General features: G+C 48.7%; 1 protein-coding gene across 1 annotated transcript in view; it reads left to right on the top strand.

Annotated features, from left to right (window-relative positions):
- The window catches only part of LOC140410303 (A disintegrin and metalloproteinase with thrombospondin motifs 4-like), a 406,325-nt gene that overhangs the window by 255,449 nt on the left and 128,708 nt on the right, over positions 1-22,168 (top strand). The window contains exon 5 of the mRNA XM_072498283.1: positions 13,907-14,093. Coding sequence (XP_072354384.1) covers positions 13,907-14,093 — 187 coding nt within the window. The remainder of the gene's footprint in view (positions 1-13,906; positions 14,094-22,168) is intronic.

Below are 22,168 nucleotides of genomic sequence, written 5' to 3' on the forward strand. Positions count from 1 at the left end.
GATGGAGACAGTGTAGAGGGAGCTTTACTCTTTATCTAACCCCTTGCTGTACCTTTCCTGGGAGTGTTTGATGGGGTCAGTGCAGAGGGAGCTTTACTCTGTATCTAACCCCGTGCTGGACTTGTCCTGGGAGTGTTTGATGCAGACAGTGTAGAAGCAGCTTTACTCTGTATCTAACCCCGTGCTGTACCTGTCCTGGGAGTGTTTGATGGGGACAGTGTAGAGGGAGCTTTACTCTGTATCTAACCTCGTGCTGTCCCTGTCCTTGGAATGTTTAATGGGGACAGTGTAGAGGGAGCTCTACTCTGTATCTAACCCCGTGCGGTGCCTGTCCTGGGAGTGTTTGTTGGGGACAGGGTAGAGGGAGTTTTATTCTGTATCTAACCCCGTGCTGTACCTGTCCTGGGAGTGTTTGCTGGGGACAGTGTAGAGGGAGCTTTAATCTGTATCTAACCTCGTGCTGTCCCTGTCCTTGAAATGTTTAATGGGGACAGTGGAGAGGGAGCTCTACTCTGTATCTAACCCCGTGCTGTACCTGTCCTGGGAGTGTTTGTTGGGGACAGGGTAGGGGGAGTTTTATTCTGTTTCTAACCCTGTGCTGTACCTGTCCTGGGAGTGTTTGATGGGGACAGTGCAGGGGGGCCTTTACTCTGTATCTAACCCAGTGCTGTACCTGTCCTTGGAGTGTTTGATGGGGATAGTGTGGAGGGAGCTTTACTCTGTATCTAACGCCATGCTGTACCTGTCCTGGGAGTGTTTGATGGAAACAGTGTAGAGGGAGCTTTACTCTGTATCTAACCCTGTGCTGTACCTGTCCTGGGAGTGTTTGAAGGTGGACAGTGTAGAGGGAGCTTTACTCTGTATCTAACCCTGTTCTGTACATGGCCTGGGAGTGTTTGATGTGGAAATTGTAGAGGGAGCTTTCCTCTTTGTCTAACCCCATGCTGTACATATTGTGGGAGTGTTTGATGGGGACAGTGTAGAGGGAGCTCTACTCTGTATCTAACCCCGTGCTGTACCTGTCCTGGGAATGTTTGATGGGGACAATGTAGAGGGAGCTTTACTCTGTATCTAACCTCATGCTGTCCCTGTCCTGGGAGTGTTTGATGGGGACAGTGTAGATGGAGCTCTACTCTGTATCTAACCCCGTGCTGTACCTGTCGTGGGAGTGTTTAATGGGGACAGTGTAGTGGGAGCTTTACTCTGTATCTAAGCCCTTGCTGTACCTGTCCTGGGTGTGTTTGATGGGGACAGTGTAGACTGAGCTTTCCGCTGTATCAAACCCCGCGCTGTACCTGTCCTGGGAGTGTTTCATGGGGACCGTGTAGAGGGAGCTTTACTCTGTATCTAACCCCGTGCTGTACCTGTCCTGGGACTGTTTGATGCGGACATTGTAGAGGGAGCTTCACTCTGTATCTAACCTCGTGCTGTCCCTTTCTTGGAGTGATTGATGGAGACAGTGTAGAGGGAGCTATACGCTGTATCTAACCCCGTGCTGTACCTGTCCTGGGAGTGTTTGATGAGGACAGTGTGGAGGTAGCTATACGCTGTATCTAACCTCGTGATGTACCTGTTCTGGGAGTGATTGATGGAGACAGTGTAGAGGGAGCTATACGCTGTATCTAACCCCGTGCTGTACCTGTTCTGGGAGTGTTTGATGGGGACAGTTTAGATTTAAGATTTGCCTTGTATCTAACACCATGCTGTACCTGTCCTGGGTGGGTTTGATGGGGAATGTGTAGAGGGAGCTTTACACTGTATCTAACCTCGTGCTGTCCCTCTCCTGGGAGTATTTGATGAGGGAAGTGTAGAGGGAGCTTTACTCTGTGTCTAACCCTGTGCTGTACCTGTCCTGGGAGTTTTTGATGGGGGAAAGTGTAGAGGGAGCTTTACTCTGTTTCTAACCCCGTGCTGTACCTATCCTGGGCGTGTTTGATGGGGACAGTGTAGAGGGAGCTTTACTCTGTAACTAACCCCATGTCGTACCTGTCCTGGGAGTGTTTGATGGGGACAGTGTAGAAGGAGCTTTACTCTGTGTCTAACCCTGTGCTGCACCTGTCCTGGGAGTGTTTGATGGGGACAGTATAGAGGCAGCTTTACTCTGTATCTAACCCCGTGCTGTACCTGTCCTGGGAGTGTTTGATGGGGACTGTGTAGAGGGAGCTTTACTCTGTATCTAACCCCGTGCTGTACCTGTCCTGGGAGTGTTTAATCGGGACAGTGTAGAGGGAGCTTTACTCTGTATCTAACCCCGTGCTGTACCTGTCCTGGGAGTGTTTGATGGGGACAGTGTAGAGGGAGCTTTACTCTGCATCTAACCCCGTGCTGTACCTGCCCTGGGAGTGTTTGATGGAGACAGTGTAGAGGGAGCTTTACTCTGTATATAACCCCGTTCTGTACCTGTCCTGGGAGTGTTTGATGGGGACAATGTAGAGGGAGCTTTACTCTGTATCTAACCCCGTGCAGTACCTGTCCTGGGAGTGTTTGATGGGGACAGTGTAGAGGGAGCTTTACTCTGTGTCTAACCCAGTGCTGTACCTGTCCTGGGCGTGTTTGATGGGGACAGTGTAGACTGAGCTTTCCTCTGTATCAAACCCCGCGCTGTACCTGTCCTGGGAGTGTTTGAAGGGGACCGTGTCGAGGGAGCTTTACTCTGTATCTAACCCCGTGCTGTACCTGGCCTGGGACTGTTTGATGCGGACATTGTAGAGGGAGCTTTACTCTGTATCTAACCTCGTGCTGTCCCTGTCCTGGGAGTGATTGATGGAGACAGTGTAGAGGGAGCTATACGCTGTATCTAGCCCCGTGCTATACCTGTCCTGGGAGTGTTTGATGAGGACAGTGTGGAGGTAGATTTACGCTGTATCTAACCTCGTGATGTACCTGTCCTGGGAGTGATTGATGGAGACAGTGTAGAGGGAGCTATACGCTGTATCTAACCCCGTGCTGTACCTGTTCTGGGAGTGTTTGATGGGGACAGTGTAGAGAGAGCTTTGCCCTGTATCTAACACCATGCTGTACCTGTCCTGGGTGGGTTTGATGGGGAGAGTGTAGAGGGAGCTTTACACTGTATCTAACCTCGTGCTGTCCCTGTCCTTGGAGTGATTGATGAAGAGAGTGCAGAGGGAGCTATACGCTGTATCTAACCCGTGCTGTACCTGGCCTGGGAGTGTTTGTTGGGGACAGTGTAGAGGGAGCTTTACTCTGTGTCTAACCCTGTGCTGTACCAGTCCTGGGAATGTTTGGTGGGGGACAGTGTTGAGGGAGCTTTATTCTGTATCTAACCTCATGCTGTCCCTGTCCTGGGAGTGTTTGAATGTGGACAGTGTAGAGGCAGCTTTACTCTCTATCTAACCGTGTGATGTACCAGTCCTGGGAGTGTTTGATGTGGACAGTGTAGAGGGAGCTTTACTCTGTATCTAACCCCGTGCTGTACCTGTCCTGGGAGTGTTTGATGGGGGACACTGTAGAGGGAGCTTTCCTCTGTATCTAACCCCGTGCTGTACCTGTCCTGGGAGTGTTTGATGGGGACAGTGTAGAGGGAGCTTAACACTGTATCTAACCCCGTGCTGTACCTGTCCTGGGAGTGTTTGATGGGGACAGTGTAGAGGGACCTTTCCTCTGTATCTAACCCCGTGCTGTACCTGTCCTGGGAGTGTTTGATGGGGACAGTGTAGAGGGAGCGTTAATCTCTATCTAACCCCGTGCTGTACCTGTCCTGGGAGTGTTTAATGGGGACAGTGTACAGGGTACTTTACTGTGTATCTAACCCCGTGCTGTACCTGGCCTGGGAGTGTTTGATGGAGACAGTGTAGATGGAGCTTTACTCTGTAACTAACCCCGTGCTGTACCTGTCCTGGGAGTGTTTGATGGGGACAGTGTAGATGGAGCTTTACTCTCTATCTAAACCCGTGCTGTACCTTTCCTGGGAGTGTTTGTTGGGGACAGTGTAGAGGGAGCTTTTCTCTGTATCTAACCCCGTGCTGTACCTGTCCTGGGAGTGTTTGATGGGGACAGTGTAGAGGGAGCTTTACTCTGTATCTAATCGTGCTGTCCCTGTCCTTGGAGTGTTTGATGGGGACAGTGTAGAGGGACCTTTACTCTGTATGTAACCCCGTGCTGTACCTGAACTGGGAGTGTTTGATGGGGACATTGTAGAGGGAGATTTACTCTGTATCTAACCCTGTACTGTGCCTGTTCTGGGAGTGTTTGATGGGGACAGTGTAGAGGGAGATTTACTCTGTATCTAAGCCCGTGCTGTACCTGTCCTGGAAGTATTTGATGGGAACAGTGTAAAGGGAGATTTACTCTGTATCTAAGCCCGTGCTTTACCTGTCCTGGGAGTGTTTGATGGGGACAGTGTAGAGGGAGCTTTACTCTGTATCTAACCCCTTGCTGTACCTGTCCTGGGAGTGTTTAATGGGGACAGTGTAGAGGGAGATTTACTCTGTATCCCACCCGTGCAGTACCTACCCTGGGAGTGTTGATGGGGACAGTGTAGAGGGACCTTTACTCTGTATCTAACCCCGTGCTGTACCTGTCCTGGGAGTGTTTGATGGGGACAGTGTAGAGGGAGCTTTACTCTGTATCTAACCCCGTGCTGTACCTGTCCTGGGAGTGTTTGATGGGCACAGTGTAGAGGGAGATTTACTCTGTATCTAACCCCGTTCTGTACCTGTCCTGGGAGTGTTTGATGGGGACAGTGTAGAGGGAGCTTTACTCTGTATCTAACCCCATGCTGTACCTGTCCTGGGAGCGTTTGATGGGGACAGTGTCAATGGTACTTTACTCTGTATCTAACCCCGTGCTGTACCTGTCCTGGGAGTGTTTGATGGGGACAGTGTAGAGGGAGATTTACTCTGTATCTAACCCCGTGCTGTATCTGTCCTGGTAGTGTTTGATGGGGACAGTGTAGAGGGAGCTTTACTCTGTATCAAACCCCGTGCTGTACTTGTCCTGGGAGTGTTTGATGGGGACAGTGTACAGGGTACTTTACTCTGTACCAACCCCGTGCTGTACCTGTCCTGGGAGTGTTTGATGGGGACAGTGTAGAGGGAGCTTTACTCTGTATCTAACCCCATGCTGTACCTGTCCTGGGAGCGTTTGATGGGGCCAGTGTCAATGGTACTTTACTCTGTATCTAACCCCGTGCTGTACCTGTCCTGGGAGTGTTTGATGGGGACAGTGTAGAGGGAGATTTACTCTGTATCTAATCGTGCTGTCACTGTCCTTGGAGTCTTTGATGGGGACAGTGTAGAAGGAGCTTTACTCTGTATCTAACCCCGTGCTGTACCTGTCCTGGTAGTGTTTGATGGGGACAGTGTAGAGGGAGCTTTACTCTGTATCAAACCCCGTGCTGTCCTTGTCCTGGGAGTGTTTGATGGGGACAGTGTACAGGGTACTTTACTCTGTACCAACCCCGTGCTGTACCTGACCTGGGAGTGTTTGATGGGGACAGTGTAGAGGGAGCTTTACTCTGTATCTAACCCCGTGCTGGGAGTGTTTGATGGAGACAGTGTAGAGGGAGCTTTACTCTTTATCTAACCCCTTGCTGTACCTTTCCTGGGAGTGTTTGATGGGGTCAGTGCAGAGGGAGCTTTACTCTGTATCTAACCCCGTGCTGGACTTGTCCTGGGAGTGTTTGATGGGGACAGTGTAGAGGGAGCTTTACTCTGTATCTAACCCCGTGCTGGGAGTGTTTGATGGGGACAGTGTAGAGGGAGCTTTACTCTTTATCTAACCTCTTGCTGTACCTTTCCTGGGAGTGTTTGATGGGGTCAGTGTAGAAGCAGCTTTACTCTGTATCTAACCCCGTGCTGTACCTGTCCTGGGAGTGTTTGATGGGGACAGTGTAGAGGGAGCTCTACTCTGTATCTAACCCCGTGCGGTGCCTGTCCTGGGAGTGTTTGTTGGGGACAGGGTAGAGGGAGTTTTATTCTGTATCTAACCCCGTGCTGTACCTGTCCTGGGAGTGTTTGCTGGGGACAGTGTAGAGGGAGCTTTAATCTGTATCTAACCTCGTGCTGTCCCTGTCCTTGAAATGTTTAATGGGGACAGTGTAGAGGGAGCTCTACTCTGTTTCTAACCCCGTGCTGTACCTGTCCTGGGAGTGTTTGTTGGGGACAGGGTAGGGGGAGTTTTATTCTGTTTCTAACCCTGTGCTGTACCTGTCCTGAGAGTGTTTGATGGGGACAGTGCAGAGGGGCCTTTACTCTGTATCTAACCCAGTGCTGTACCTGTCCTTGGAGTGTTTGATGGGGATAGTGTGGAGGGAGCTTTACTCTGTATCTAATGCCATGCTGTACCTGTCCTGGGAGTGTTTGATGGAAACAGTGTAGAGGGAGCTTTACTCTGTATCTAACCCTGTGCTGTACCTGTCCTGGGAGTGTTTGAAGGTGGACAGTGTAGAGGGAGCTTTACTCTGTATCTAACCCTGTTCTGTACATGGCCTGGGAGTGTTTGATGTGGAAATTGTAGAGGGAGCTTTCCTCTTTGTCTAACCCCATGCTGTACATATTGTGGGAGTGTTTGATGGGGACAGTGTAGAGGGAGCTCTACTCTGTATCTAACCCCGTGCTGTACCTGTCCTGGGAATGTTTGATGGGGACAGTGTAGAGGGAGCTTTACTCTGTATCTAACCTCATGCTGTCCCTGTCCTGGGAGTGTTTGATGGGGACAGTGTAGATGGAGCTCTACTCTGTATCTAACCCCGTGCTGTACCTGTCCTGGGAGTTTTTAATGGGGACAGTGTAGTGGGAGCTTTACTCTGTATCTAAGCCCTTGCTGTACCTGTCCTGGGCGTGTTTGATGGGGACAGTGTAGACTGAGCTTTCCGCTGTTTCAAACCCCGCGCTGTTCCTGTCCTGGGAGTGTTTCATGGGGACCGTGTAGAGGGAGCTTTACTCTGTATCTAACCCCGTGCTGTACCTGTCCTGGGACTGTTTGATGCGGACATTGTAGAGGGAGCTTCACTCTGTATCTAACCTCGTGCTGTCCCTTTCTTGGAGTGATTGATGGAGACAGTGTAGAGGGAGCTATACGCTGTATCTAACCCCGTGCTGTACCTGTCCTGGGAGTGTTTGATGAGGACAGTGTGGAGGTAGCTTTACGCTGTATCTAACCTCGTGATGTACCTGTTCTGGGAGTGATTGATGGAGACAGTGTAGAGGGAGCTATACGCTGTATCTAACCCCGTGCTGTACCTGTTCTGGGAGTGTTTGATGGGGACAGTTTAGATTTAAGATTTGCCTTGTATCTAACACCATGCTGTACCTGTCCTGGGTGGGTTTGATGGGGAATGTGTAGAGGGAGCTTTACACTGTATCTAACCTCGTGCTGTCCCTCTCCTGGGAGTATTTGATGAGGGAAGTGTAGAGGGAGCTTTACTCTGTGTCTAACCCTGTGCTGTACCTGTCCTGGGAGGTTTTGATGGGGGAAAGTGTAGAGGGAGCTTTACTCTGTATCTAACCCGGTGCTTTCCTGTCCTGGGAGTGTTTGATGGGGACAGTGTAGGGGGAGCTTTTCTCTGTATCTAACCCAGTGCTGTACCTGTCCTGGGAATGTTTGATGGGGACAGTGCAGAGGGAGCTTTACTCTGTATCTAACCCCGTGCTGTACCTATCCTGGGAGTGTTTGATGGGGACAGTGTAGAGGGAGCTTTACTCTGTAACTAACCCCATGTCGTACCTGTCCTGGGAGTGTTTGATGGGGACAGTGTAGAAGGAGCTTTACTCTGTGTCTAACCCTGTGCTGCACCTGGCCTGGGAGTGTTTGATGGGGACAGTATAGAGGCAGCTTTACTCTGTATCTAACCCCGTGCTGTACCTGTCCTGGGAGTGTTTGATGGGGACTGTGTAGAGGGAGCTTTACTCTGTATCTAACCCCGTGCTGTACCTGTCCTGGGAGTGTTTAATCGGGACAGTGGAGAGGGAGCTTTACTCTGTATCTAACCCCGTGCTGTACCTGTCCTGGGAGTGTTTGATGGGGACAGTGTAGAGGGAGCTTTACTCTGTATCTAACCCCGTGCTGTACCTGCCCTGGGAGTGTTTGATGGAGACAGTGTAGAGGGAGCTTTACTCTGTATATAACCCCGTTCTGTACCTGTCCTGGGAGTGTTTGATGGTGACAATGTAGAGGGAGCTTTACTCTGTATCTAACCCCGTGCAGTACCTGTCCTGGGAGTGTTTGATGGGGACAGTGTAGAGGGAGCTTTACTCTGTGTCTAACCCAGTGCTGTACCTGTCCTGGGCGTGTTTGATGGGGACAGTGTAGACTGAGCTTTCCTCTGTATCAAACCCCGCGCTGTACCTGTCCTGGGAGTGTTTGAAGGGGACCGTGTCGAGGGAGCTTTACTCTGTATCTAACCCCGTGCTGTACCTGGCCTGGGACTGTTTGATGCGGACATTGTAGAGGGAGCTTTACTCTGTATCTAACCTCGTGCTGTCCCTGTCCTGGGAGTGATTGATGGAGACAGTGTAGAGGGAGCTATACGCTGTATCTAACCCCGTGCTGTACCTGTCCTGGGAGTGTTTGATGAGGACAGTGTGGAGGAAGATTTACTCTGTATCTAACCCAGTGCTGTACCTGTCCTGGGAGTGTTTGATGGGGGACACTGTAGAGGGAGCTTTCCTCTGTATCTAACCCCGTGCTGTACCTGTCCTGGGAGTGTTTGATGGGGACAGTGTAGAGGGAGCTTAACACTGTATCTAACCCCGTGCTGTACCTGTCCTGTGAGTGTTTGATGGGGACAGTGTAGAGGGAGCTTTACTCTGTATCTAACCCCCTGCTGTACCTGTCCTGGGAGCGTTTGATGGGGACAGTGTAGAGGGAGCTTTACTCTGTATCGAACCCCGTGCTTTCCTGTCCTGGGAGTATTTGATGAGGAAAGTGTAGAGGGAGCTTTACTCTGTATCTAACCCCGTGCTGTACCTGTCCTGGGAGTGTTTGATGAGGACAGTGTAGAGGGAGCTTTACTCTGTATCTAACCACGTGCTGTACCTGACTTGGGAGTGTTTGATGGGGACAGTGTAGAGGAAGCTTTACTCTGTATCTGACCCCGTGCCGCACCTGTCCTGGGAGTATTTGATGGGGACAGTGCAGAGGGAGCTAGATTCTGTATCTAACCCCGTGCTGTACCTGTCCTGGGAGTGTTTGATGGGGACAGTGTAGGGGGAGCTTTTCTCTGTATCTTACCCCGTGCTGTACCTGTCCTGGGAATGGTTGATGGGGACAGTGCAGAGGGAGCTTTACTCTGTATCTAACCCCATGCTGTACCTGTCCTGGGAGTGTTTGATGGGGACAGTGTAGAGGGAGCTTTACTCTGTAACTAACCCCATGTTGTACCTGTCCTGGGAGTGTTTGATGGGGACAGTGTAGAAGGAGCTTTACTCTGTGTCTAACCCCGTGCTGCACCTGTCCTGGGAGTGTTTGATGGGGACAGTGTTGAGGGAGCTTTACTCTGTATCTAACCCTGTGCTTTACCTGTCCTGGGAGTGTTTAATGGGGACAGTGTAGAGGGAGCTTTACTCTGTATCTAACCCCGTGCTGTACCTGTCCTGGGAGTGTTTGATGGGGACAGTGTAGAGGGAGCTTTACTCTGTATCTAACCCCGTGCTGTACCTGTCCTAGGAGTGTTTGATGGGGACAGTGTAGAGGGAGATTTACTCTGTATCTAACCCCGTGCTGTACCAGTCCTGGGAGTGTTTGATGGGGACAGTGTAGAGGCAGCTTTACTCTGTATCTAACCCCGTGCTGTACCTGTCCTGGGAGTGTTTGATGAGGACAGTGTGGAGGTAGATTTACGCTGTATCTCACCTCGTGATGTACCTGTCCTGGGAGTGATTGATGGAGACAGTGTAGAGGGAGCTATACGCTGTATCTAACCCCGTGCTGTACCTGTTCTGGGAGTGTTTGATGGGGACAGTGTAGAGAGAGCTTTGCCCTGTATCTAACACCATGCTGTACCTGTCCTGGGTGGGTTTGATGGGGAGAGTGTAGAGGGAGCTTTACACTGTATCTAACCTCGTGCTGTCCCTGTCCTTGGAGTGATTGATGAAGACAGTGCAGAGGGAGCTATACGCTGTATCTAACCCGTGCTGTACCTGTCCTGGGAGTGTTTGATGGGGACAGTGTAGAGGGAGCTTTACTCTGTGTCTAACCCTGTGCTGTACCAGTCCTGGGAATGTTTGGTGGGGGACAGTGTTGAGGGAGCTTTATTCTGTATCTAACCTCATGCTGTCCCTGTCCTGGGAGTGTTTGAATGTGGACAGTGTAGAGGCAGCTTTACTCTCTATCTAACCGTGTGATGTACCAGTCCTGAGAGTGTTTGATGAGGACAGTGTAGACGTAGATTTACTCTGTATCTAACCCCGTGCTGTACCTGTCCTGGGAGTGTTTGATGGGGACAGTGTAGAGGGAGCTTTACTCTGTATCTAACCCCGTGCTGTACCTGTCCTGGGAGTGTTTGATGGGGACAGTGTAGAGGGAGATTTACTCTGTATCTAACCCCGTGCTGTACCTGTCCTGGGAGTGTTTGATGGGGGACACTGTAGAGGGAGCTTTCCTCTGTATCTAACCCCGTGCTGTACCTGTCCTGGGAGTGTTTGATGGGGACAGTGTAGAGGGAGATTTACTCTGTATCTAACCCCGTGCTGTACCTGTCCTGGGAGTGTTTGATGGGGGACACTGTAGAGGGAGCTTTCCTCTGTATCTAACCCCGTGCTGTACCTGTCCTGGGAGTGTTTGATGGGGACAGTGTAGAGGGAGCTTAACACTGTATCTAACCCCGTGCTGTACCTGTCCTGGGAGTGTTTGATGGGGACAGTGTAGAGGGAGCTTTACTCTGTATCTAACCCCGTGCTGTACCTGTCCTGTGAGTGTTTGATGGGGACAGTGTAGAGGGAGCTTTACTCTGTATCTAACCCCCTGCTGTACCTGTCCTGGGAGCGTTTGATGGGGACAGTGTAGAGGGAGCTTTACTCTGTATCGAACCCCGTGCTTTCCTGTCCTGGGAGTATTTGATGAGGAAAGTGTAGAGGGAGCTTTACTCTGTATCTAACCCCGTGCTGTACCTGTCCTGGGAGTGTTTGATGAGGACAGTGTAGAGGGAGCTTTACTCTGTATCTAACCACGTGCTGTACCTGACTTGGGAGTGTTTGATGGGGACAGTGTAGAGGGAGCTTAACACTGTATCTAACCCCGTGCTGTACCTGTCCTGGGAGTGTTTGATGGGGACAGTTTAGAGGGAGCTTAACACTGTATCTAACCCCGTGCTGTACCTGTCCTGGGAGTGTTTGATGGGGACAGTGTAGAGGGAGCTTTACTCTGTATCTAACCCCCTGCTGTACCTGTCCTGGGAGCGTTTGATGGGGACAGTGTAGAGGGAGCTTTACTCTGTATCGAACCCCGTGCTTTCCTGTCCTGGGAGTATTTGATGAGGAAAGTGTAGAGGGAGCTTTACTCTGTATCTAACCCCGTGCTGTACCTGTCCTGGGAGTGTTTGATGAGGACAGTGTAGAGGGAGCTTTACTCTGTATCTAACCCCGTGCTGTACCTGTCCTGGGAGTGTTTGATGGGGACAGTGTAGAGGAAGCTTTACTCTGTATCTGACCCCGTGCCGCACCTGTCCTGGGAGTATTTGATGGGGACAGTGCAGAGGGAGCTAGATTCTGTATCTAACCCCGTGCTGTACCTGTCCTGGGAGTGTTTGATGGGGACAGTGTAGGGGGAGCTTTTCTCTGTATCTTACCCCGTGCTGTACCTGTCCTGGGAATGTTTGATGGGGACAGTGCAGAGGGAGCTTTACTCTGTATCTAACCCCATGCTGTACCTGTCCTGGGAGTGTTTGATGGGGACAGTGTAGAGGGAGCTTTACTCTGTAACTAACCCCATGTTGTACCTGTCCTGGGAGTGTTTGATGGGGACAGTGTAGAAGGAGCTTTACTCTGTGTCTAACCCCGTGCTGCACCTGTCCTGGGAGTGTTTGATGGGGACAGTGTTGAGGGAGCTTTACTCTGTATCTAACCCTGTGCTTTACCTGTCCTGGGAGTGTTTAATGGGGACAGTGTAGAGGGAGCTTTACTCTGTATCTAACCCCGTGCTGTACCTGTCCTGGGAGTGTTTGATGGGGACAGTGTAGAGGGAGCTTTACTCTGTATCTAACCCCGTGCTGTACCTGTCCTAGGAGTGTTTGATGGGGACAGTGTAGAGGGAGATTTACTCTGTATCTAACCCCGTGCTGTACCAGTCCTGGGAGTGTTTGATGGGGACAGTGTAGAGGCAGCTTTACTCTGTATCTAACCCCGTGCTGTACCTGTCCTGGGAGTGTTTGATGGGGACAGTGTAGAGGGAGCTTTACTCTGTATCTAACCCCGTGCTGTACCTGTCCTGGGAGTGTTTAATGGGGACAGTGTAGAGGGAGCTTTACTCTGTATCTAACCCCGTGCCGCACCTGTCCTGGGAGTGTTTGATGGGGACAGTGTAGAGGGAGCTTTACTCTGTATCTAACCCCGTGCTGTACCTGTCCTGGGAGTGTTTGATGGGGACAGTGGAGAGGGAGCTTTACTCTGTGTCTAACTCCGTGCTGTACCTGTCCAGGGAGTGTTTGAAGGGGACAGTGTAGAGGGAACTTTACTCTGTACCTAACCGCGTGCTGTACCTGTCCTGGGAGTGTTTGATGGGGACAGTGTAGAGGGAGCTTTACTCTGTATCTAACCCCGTGCTGTTCCTGTCCTGGGAGTGTTTGATGGGGACAGTGTAGAGGGAGCTTTACTCTGTATCTAACCCCGTGCTGTACCTGTCCTGGGAGTGTTTGATGGAGACAGTGTAGAGGGAACTTTACTCTGTATCTAACCCCGTGCTGTACCTGTCCTGGGAGTGTTTGATGGGGACAGTGTAGAGGGAGCTTTACTCTGTATCTAACCCCGTGCTGTGCCTGTCCTGGGAGCGTTTGATGGGGACAGTGTAGAGGGAGCTTTACTCTGTATCTAACCCTGTGCTGTACCTGTCCTGGGAGTGTTTGATGGAGACAGTGTAGAGGGAGCTTTACTCTTTATCTAACTTCGTGCTGTACCTGTCCTGGGAGTGTTTGATGGGGACAGTGCAGAGGGAACTTTACTCTGTATCTAACCCCGTGCTGTACCTGTCCTGGGAGTGTTTGATGGGGACAGTGTAGAGGGAACTTTACTCTGTATCTAACCCCGTGCTGTACCTGTCCTGGGAGCGTTTGATGGGGACAGTGTAGAGGGAGCTTTACTCTGTATCTAACCCTGTGCTGTACCTGTCCTGGGAGTGTTTGATGGAGACAGTGTAGAGGGAGCTTTACTCTTTATCTAACTTCGTGCTGTACCTGTCCTGGGAGTGTTTGATGGGGACAGTGTAGAGGGAGCTTTACTCTGTATCTAACCCCGTGCTGTACCTGTCCTGGGAGTGTTTGATGGGGACAGTGTAGAGGGAGCTTTACTCTGTATCTAACCCTGTGCTGTACCTGTCCTGGGAGTGTCTGATGGGGACAGTGTAGTGGGAGCTTTACTCTGTATCTAATCCCGTGCTGTACCTGTCCTGGGAGTGTTTGATGGGGACAGTGTAGAGGGAGCTTTACTCTGTATCTAACCCTGTGCTGTACCTGTCCTGGGAGTGTCTGATGGGGACAGTGTAGTGGGAGCTTTACTCTGTATCTAATCCCGTGCTGCCCCTGTCCTGGGAGTGTTTGATGGGGACAGTATAGAGGGAGCTTTACTCTGTATCTAACCCCGTGCTGTACCTGTCCTGGGAGTGTTTGATGGGGACAGTGTAGAGGGAGCTTTACTCTGTATCTTACCCCGTGCTGTACCTCTCCACGGAATGTTTGATGGGGACAGTTTTGAGGGAGCTTTACTCTGTGACAGATGTCTCCTGTTTACTCTGACAGAAACCTGTAGATGGAAACTGGGGTTGGTGGGGCCCCTGGAGTCGCTGTTCCCGGACCTGCGGGGGCGGTGTCCAGTTCTCTCGACGACGTTGTGATAACCCACTTCCTGCAGCGTTTGGGAGATACTGCCAAGGAAGGAGAGAGATATTCCAATCTTGTAACCTGGATTCCTGCCCATTCAATAATGGTGAGGCTCCAACTCTGAAATCTACCTTCACCCTCAATGCCCAGACATTTAACACGAGTGTGACCTCTTCAAGATTCACATTCCCAGCAAGATCCCAAGTTCAATTACCCCAAATCCGTACTATCTGATTCATCATCCTCCCCTAAATCTGTCTTCCACTGAGCCCCAGCCTCACACTCTCTCACACTCTCTCACACTCACTCTCTCACACTCACTCTCTCACATTCACTCTCCCACATTCACTCTCTCACACTCACTCTCTCACATTCACTCTCTCACACTCACTCTCTCACATTCACTCTCTCACATTCACTCTCTCACATTCACTCTCTCACACTCACTCTCTCACTCTCCCACATTCACTCTCTCACTCTCCCACATTCACTCTCTCACTCTCCCACATTCACTCTCTCACATTCACTCTCTCACATTCACTCTCTCACATTCACTCTCACACATTCACTCTCTCACATTCACTCTCTCACATTCACTCTCTCACATTCACTCTCTCACATTCACCCTCTCACACTCTCTCACACTCACTCTCTCACATTCACTCTCACACATTCACTCTCTCACATTCACTCTCTCACATTCACTCTCTCACATTCACTCTCTCACATTCACTCTCACACATTCACTCACTCACATTCTCTCACATTCACTCTCTCACACTCTCTCACACTCACTCTCTCACATTCACTCTCTCACATTCACTCTCTCACATTCACTCTCACACATTCACTCTCTCACATTCACTCTCTCACATTCACTCTCTCACATTCACTCTCTTACATTCACTCTCTCACATTCACTCTCTCACATTCACTCTCACACATTCACTCTCTCACATTCACTCTCTCACATTCACTCTCTCACATTCACTCTCTCACATTCACTCTCACACTCACTCTCTCACATTCACTCTCTCACACATTCACTCTCTCACATTCACTCTCACACATTCACTCTCTCACATTCACTCTCTCACATTCACTCTCTCACACTCACTCTCTCACTCTCTCACATTCACTCTCACACTCACTTTCTCACACTCACTTTCTCACACTCACTTTCTCACACTCACTCTCACACTCACTCTCACACTCACTCTCACACTCACTTTCTCACATTCACTCTCTCACACTCACTCTCTCACATTCACTCTCTCACATTCACTCTCACACACTCACTCTCACATTCACTCTCCCACATTCACTCTCTCACAATCACTCTCTCACTCTCTCACTTTCACTCTCACATTCAATCTCTCACATTCAGTCTCTCACATTCATTCTCTCACATTCACTCTCCCACATTCACTCTCACATTCACTCTCTCACAATGACTCTCTCACATTCACTCTCTCACATTCACTCTCTCACATTCACTCTCTCACATTCACTCTCTCACACTCACTCTCTCACACTCACTATCTCTCTCACATTCAATCTCTCACACTCACTATCTCTCTCACATTCACTCTCTCACATTCACTCTCTCACACACACACTCACATTCACTCTCTCACACTCACTCTCACATTCACTCTCTCACACACTCTCTCACACTCACTCGCACATTCACTCTCTCACACACTGTCTCACTTTCACTCTCGCACATTCACTCTCTCACATTCACTCTCTCACATTCATTCTCTGACATTCACTCTCTCTCACACTCTCTCACACTCACTCTCTCACATTCACTCTCTCACATTCACTCTCTCACATTCACTCTCTCACATTCACTCACACATTCACTCTCTCACATTCATTCTCTGACATTCACTCTCTCACACTCACTCTCACACTCTCTCACATTCACTCTCTCACATTCACTCTCTCACATTCACTCTCTCACATTCACTCACACATTCACTCTCACATTCACTCTCTCACATTCACTCTCTCACACTCACTCTCTCACATTCACTCTCTCACATTCATTCTCTGACATTCACTCTCTCACACTCACTCTCTCACACTCTCACATTGACTCTCACACTCACTCTCACACTCACTCTCTCACATTCACTCTCTCACATTCACTCTCTCACATTCACTCTCTCACATTCACTCTCACACACTCACTCTCACATTCACTCTCTCACATTCACTCTCTCACATTCACTCACTCACTCTCTCACATTCACTCTCACATTCAATCTCTCACACTCACTATCTCCCTCACATTCACTTTCTCACACGCACTCTCTCACTCTCTCACATTCACTCTCACATTCACTCTCTCTCATTCACTCTCACATTCAGTCTCTCACATTCAGTCTCTCACATTCACTCTCACACTCTCTCACATCGACTCTCACACTCACTCTCACACTCACTCTCACACTCACTCTCTCACATTCACTCTTACACATTCACTCTCACACACTCACTCTCACATTCACTCTCTCACTCACTCACTCACTCTCTCACATTCACTCTCACATTCAATCTCTCACACTCACTATCTCTCTCACATTCACTTTCTCGCACGCACTCTCGCACTCACTCTCGCACTCATCTCGCACTCACTCTCGCACTCACTCTCTCACATTCACTCTCTCACACTCATTCTCTCACACTCATTCTCTCACATTCACTCTCTCACATTCACTCTCACACATTCACTCTCACACATTCACTCTCACACATTCACTCTCTCACATTCACTCCCTCACATTCACTCCCTCACATTCACCCTCACACTCATTCTCTCACATTCACTCTCTGACATTCACTCTCTCACACTCTCTCTCACATTCACTCTCTCACATTCACTCTCACACTCATTCTCTCACATTCATTCTCTCACATTCACTCTTTCACATTCACTCTCGCATTCTCTCACACTATCTCACATTCACTCTCTCACATTCACTCTCTCTGACACTCTCTCTCAGATTCACTCTCTCACACTCACTCTCACATTCACTCTCACATTCACTCTCACATTGACTCTCACACTCACTCTTACACTGACTCTCACATTCACTCTCTCACATTCACTCTCACATTCACTCTCTCACATTCACTCTCTCACTTACTCACTCACTCTCTCACATTCACTCTCACATTCACTCTCTCACATTCACTCTCTCACTCACTCTCTCACATTCACTCTCTCACATTCACTCTCTCACATTCACTCTCTCTCATTCACTCTCTCTCATTCAGTCTCTCACATTCATTCTCTCACATTCACTCTCCCACATTCACTCTCTCACACACTCTCTCACATTCACTCTCTCACAATGACTATCACATTTACTCTCTCACACACTCTCACATTCACTCGTTCACATTCACACTCTCACAATCACTCTCACACTCACTCTCTCACATTCACTCTCTCACATTCACTCTCTCACGTTCAATCTCTCACACTCACTCTCACTCTCTCTCACATTCACTCTCTCACATTCACTCTCTCACATTCACTCTCTCACACTCACTCTCACATTCACTCTCTCACACACTATCTCACACTCACTCGCACATTCACTCTCACACACTCTCACACTCATTTTCACTTTCACTCTCACACTCACTCTCACACTCACTCTCTCACATTCAATCTCTCACACTCACTCTCACATTGAATCTCTCACACTCACTCTCACTCTCTCTCACATTCACTCTATCACATTCACTCTATCACATTCACTCTCACATTCACTCTCTCACACACTATCTCACACTCACTCGCACATTCACTCTCTCACACACTCTCTCGCATTCACTTTCTCACATTCAATCTCACACGCACTCTCACACGCACTCTCACACGCACTCTCTCACAGTCACTCTATCACATTCACTCGCTCACATTCACTCGCTCACATTCACTCGCTCACATTCACTCTCTCACATCCACTCTCTCACATCCACTCTCTCACATCCACTCTCCCACATTCTCTCTTTCACACTCACTCTCACACTCACTCTCTCACATTCACTCTCACATTCACTCTCTCTCATTCACTCACACATTCACTCTCACATTCACTCTCTCACATTCACTCTCTCACACTCACTCTCTCACACTCACTATCTCTCTCACATTCAATCTCTCACACTCACTATCTCTCTCACATTCACTCTCTCACATTCACTCTCTCACACACACACTCACATTCACTCTCTCACACTCACTCTCACATTCACTCTCTCACACACTCTCTCACACTCACTCGCACATTCACTCTCTCACACACTGTCTCACTTTCACTCTCGCACATTAACTCTCTCACATTCACTCTCTCACATTCATTCTCTGACATTCACTCTCTCACACTCACTCTCACACTCTCTCACACTCACTCTCTCACATTCACTCTCTCACATTCACTCTCTCACATTCACTCTCTCACATTCACTCACACATTCACTCTCACATTCACTCTCTCACATTCACTCTCTCACACTCACTCTCTCACATTCACTCTCTCACATTCATTCTCTGACATTCACTCTCTCACACTCACTCTCTCACACTCTCACATTGACTCTCACACTCACTCTCACACTCACTCTCTCACATTCACTCTCTCACATTCACTCTCTCACATTCACTCTCTCACATTCACTCTCACACACTCACTCTCACATTCACTCTCTCACATTCACTCTCTCACATTCACTCACTCACTCTCTCACATTCACTCTCACATTCAATCTCTCACACTCACTATCTCTCTCACATTCACTTTCTCACACGCACTCTCTCACTCTCTCACATTCACTCTCACATTCACTCTCTCTCATTCACTCTCACATTCAGTCTCTCACATTCAGTCTCTCACATTCACTCTCACACTCTCTCACATCGACTCTCACACTCACTCTCACACTCACTCTCACACTCACTCTCTCACATTCACTCTCACACATTCACTCTCACACACTCACTCTCACATTCACTCTCTCACTCACTCACTCACTCTCTCACATTCACTCTCACATTCAATCTCTCACACTCACTATCTCTCTCACATTCACTTTCTCGCACGCACTCTCGCACTCACTCTCGCACTCATCTCGCACTCATTCTCGCACTCACTCTCTCACATTCACTCTCTCACACTCATTCTCTCACACTCATTCTCTCACATTCACTCTCTCACATTCACTCTCACACATTCACTCTCACACATTCACTCTCACACATTCACTCTCTCACATTCACTCCCTCACATTCACTCCCTCACATTCACCCTCACACTCATTCTCTCACATTCACTCTCTGACATTCACTCTCTCACACTCTCTCTCACATTCACTCTCTCACATTCACTCTCACACTCATTCTCTCACATTCATTCTCTCACATTCACTCTTTCACATTCACTCTCACACTCACTCTCGCATTCTCTCACACTATCTCACATTCACTCTCTCACATTCACTCTCTCTGACACTCTCTCTCAGATTCACTCTCTCACACTCACTCTCACATTCACTCTCACATTCACTCTCACATTGACTCTCACACTCACTCTCACACTGACTCTCACATTCACTCTCTCACATTCACTCTCACATTCACTCTCTCACATTCACTCTCTCACTCACTCACTCACTCTCTCACATTCACTCTCACATTCAATCTCTCACACTCACTATCTCTCTCACATTCACTTTCTCGCACGCACTCTCGCACTCACTCTCGCACTCATCTCGCACTCACTCTCGCACTCACTCTCTCACATTCACTCTCTCACACTCATTCTCTCACACTCATTCTCTCACATTCACTCTCTCACATTCACTCTCACACATTCACTCTCACACATTCACTCTCACACATTCACTCTCTCACATTCACTCCCTCACATTCACTCCCTCACATTCACCCTCACACTCATTCTCTCACATTCACTCTCTGACATTCACTCTCTCACACTCTCTCTCACATTCACTCTCTCACATTCACTCTCACACTCATTCTCTCACATTCATTCTCTCACATTCACTCTTTCACATTCACTCTCACACTCACTCTCGCATTCTCTCACACTATCTCACATTCACTCTCTCACATTCACTCTCTCTGACACTCTCTCTCAGATTCACTCTCTCACATTCACTCTCACATTCACTCTCACATTGACTCTCACACTCACTCTCACACTGACTCTCACATTCACTCTCTCACATTCACTCTCACATTCACTCTCTCACATTCACTCTCTCACTCACTCACTCACTCTCTCACATTCACTCTCACATTCACTCTCTCACATTCACTCTCTCACTCACTCTCTCACATTCACTCTCACATTCACTCTCTCACATTCACTCTCTCACATTCACTCTCTCTCATTCACTCTCTCTCATTCAGTCTCTCACATTCATTCTCTCACATTCACTCTCCCACATTCACTCTCTCACACACTCTCTCACATTCACTCTCTCACAATGACTATCACATTTACTCTCTCACACACTCTCACATTCACTCGTTCACATTCACACTCTCACAATCACTCTCACACTCACTCTCTCACATTCACTCTCTCACATTCACTCTCTCACATTCACTCTCTCACACTCACTCTCACGTTCAATCTCTCACACTCACTCTCACTCTCTCTCACATTCACTCTCTCACATTCACTCTCTCACATTCACTCTCTCACACTCACTCTCACATTCACTCTCTCACACACTATCTCACACTCACTCGCACATTCACTCTCACACACTCTCTCACACTCATTTTCACTTTCACTCTCACACTCACTCTCACACTCACTCTCTCACACTCACTCTCTCACATTCAATCTCTCACACTCACTCTCACATTGAATCTCTCACACTCACTCTCACTCTCTCTCACATTCACTCTATCACATTCACTCTATCACATTCACTCTCACATTCACTCTCTCACACACTATCTCACACTCACTCGCACATTCACTCTCTCACACACTCTCTCGCATTCACTTTCTCACATTCAATCTCACACGCACTCTCTCACAGTCACTCTATCACATTCACTCGCTCACATTCACTCGCTCACATTCACTCGCTCACATTCACTCGCTCACATTCACTCTCTCACATCCACTCTCTCACATCCACTCTCTCACATCCACTCTCCCACATTCTCTCTTTCACACTCACTCTCACACTCACTCTCTCACATTCACTCTCACATTCACTCTCTCTCATTCACTCACACATTCACTCTCACATTCATTCTCTCACATTCACTCTCTCACACTCACTCTCTCACACTCACTATCTCTCTCACATTCAATCTCTCACACTCACTATCTCTCTCACATTCACTCTCTCACATTCACTCTCTCACACACACACTCACATTCACTCTCTCACACTCACTCTCACATTCACTCTCTCACACACTCTCTCACACTCACTCGCACATTCACTCTCTCACACACTGTCTCACTTTCACTCTCGCACATTCACTCTCTCACATTCACTCTCTCACATTCATTCTCTGACATTCACTCTCTCACACTCACTCTCACACTCTCTCACACTCACTCTCTCACATTCACTCTCTCACATTCACTCTCTCACATTCACTCTCTCACATTCACTCACACATTCACTCTCACATTCACTCTCTCACATTCACTCTCTCACACTCACTCTCTCACATTCACTCTCTCACATTCATTCTCTGACATTCACTCTCTCACACTCACTCTCTCACACTCTCACATTGACTCTCACACTCACTCTCACACTCACTCTCTCACATTCACTCTCTCACATTCACTCTCTCACATTCACTCTCTCACATTCACTCTCACACACTCACTCTCACATTCACTCTCTCACATTCACTCTCTCACATTCACTCACTCACTCTCTCACATTCACTCTCACATTCAATCTCTCACACTCACTATCTCTCTCACATTCACTTTCTCACACGCACTCTCTCACTCTCTCACATTCACTCTCACATTCACTCTCTCTCATTCACTCTCACATTCAGTCTCTCACATTCAGTCTCTCACATTCACTCTCACACTCTCTCACATCGACTCTCACACTCACTCTCACACTCACTCTCACACTCACTCT

This window comes from Scyliorhinus torazame, chromosome 4, assembly GCF_047496885.1.
Source record: "Scyliorhinus torazame isolate Kashiwa2021f chromosome 4, sScyTor2.1, whole genome shotgun sequence".
NCBI lineage: Eukaryota > Metazoa > Chordata > Chondrichthyes > Carcharhiniformes > Scyliorhinidae > Scyliorhinus > Scyliorhinus torazame.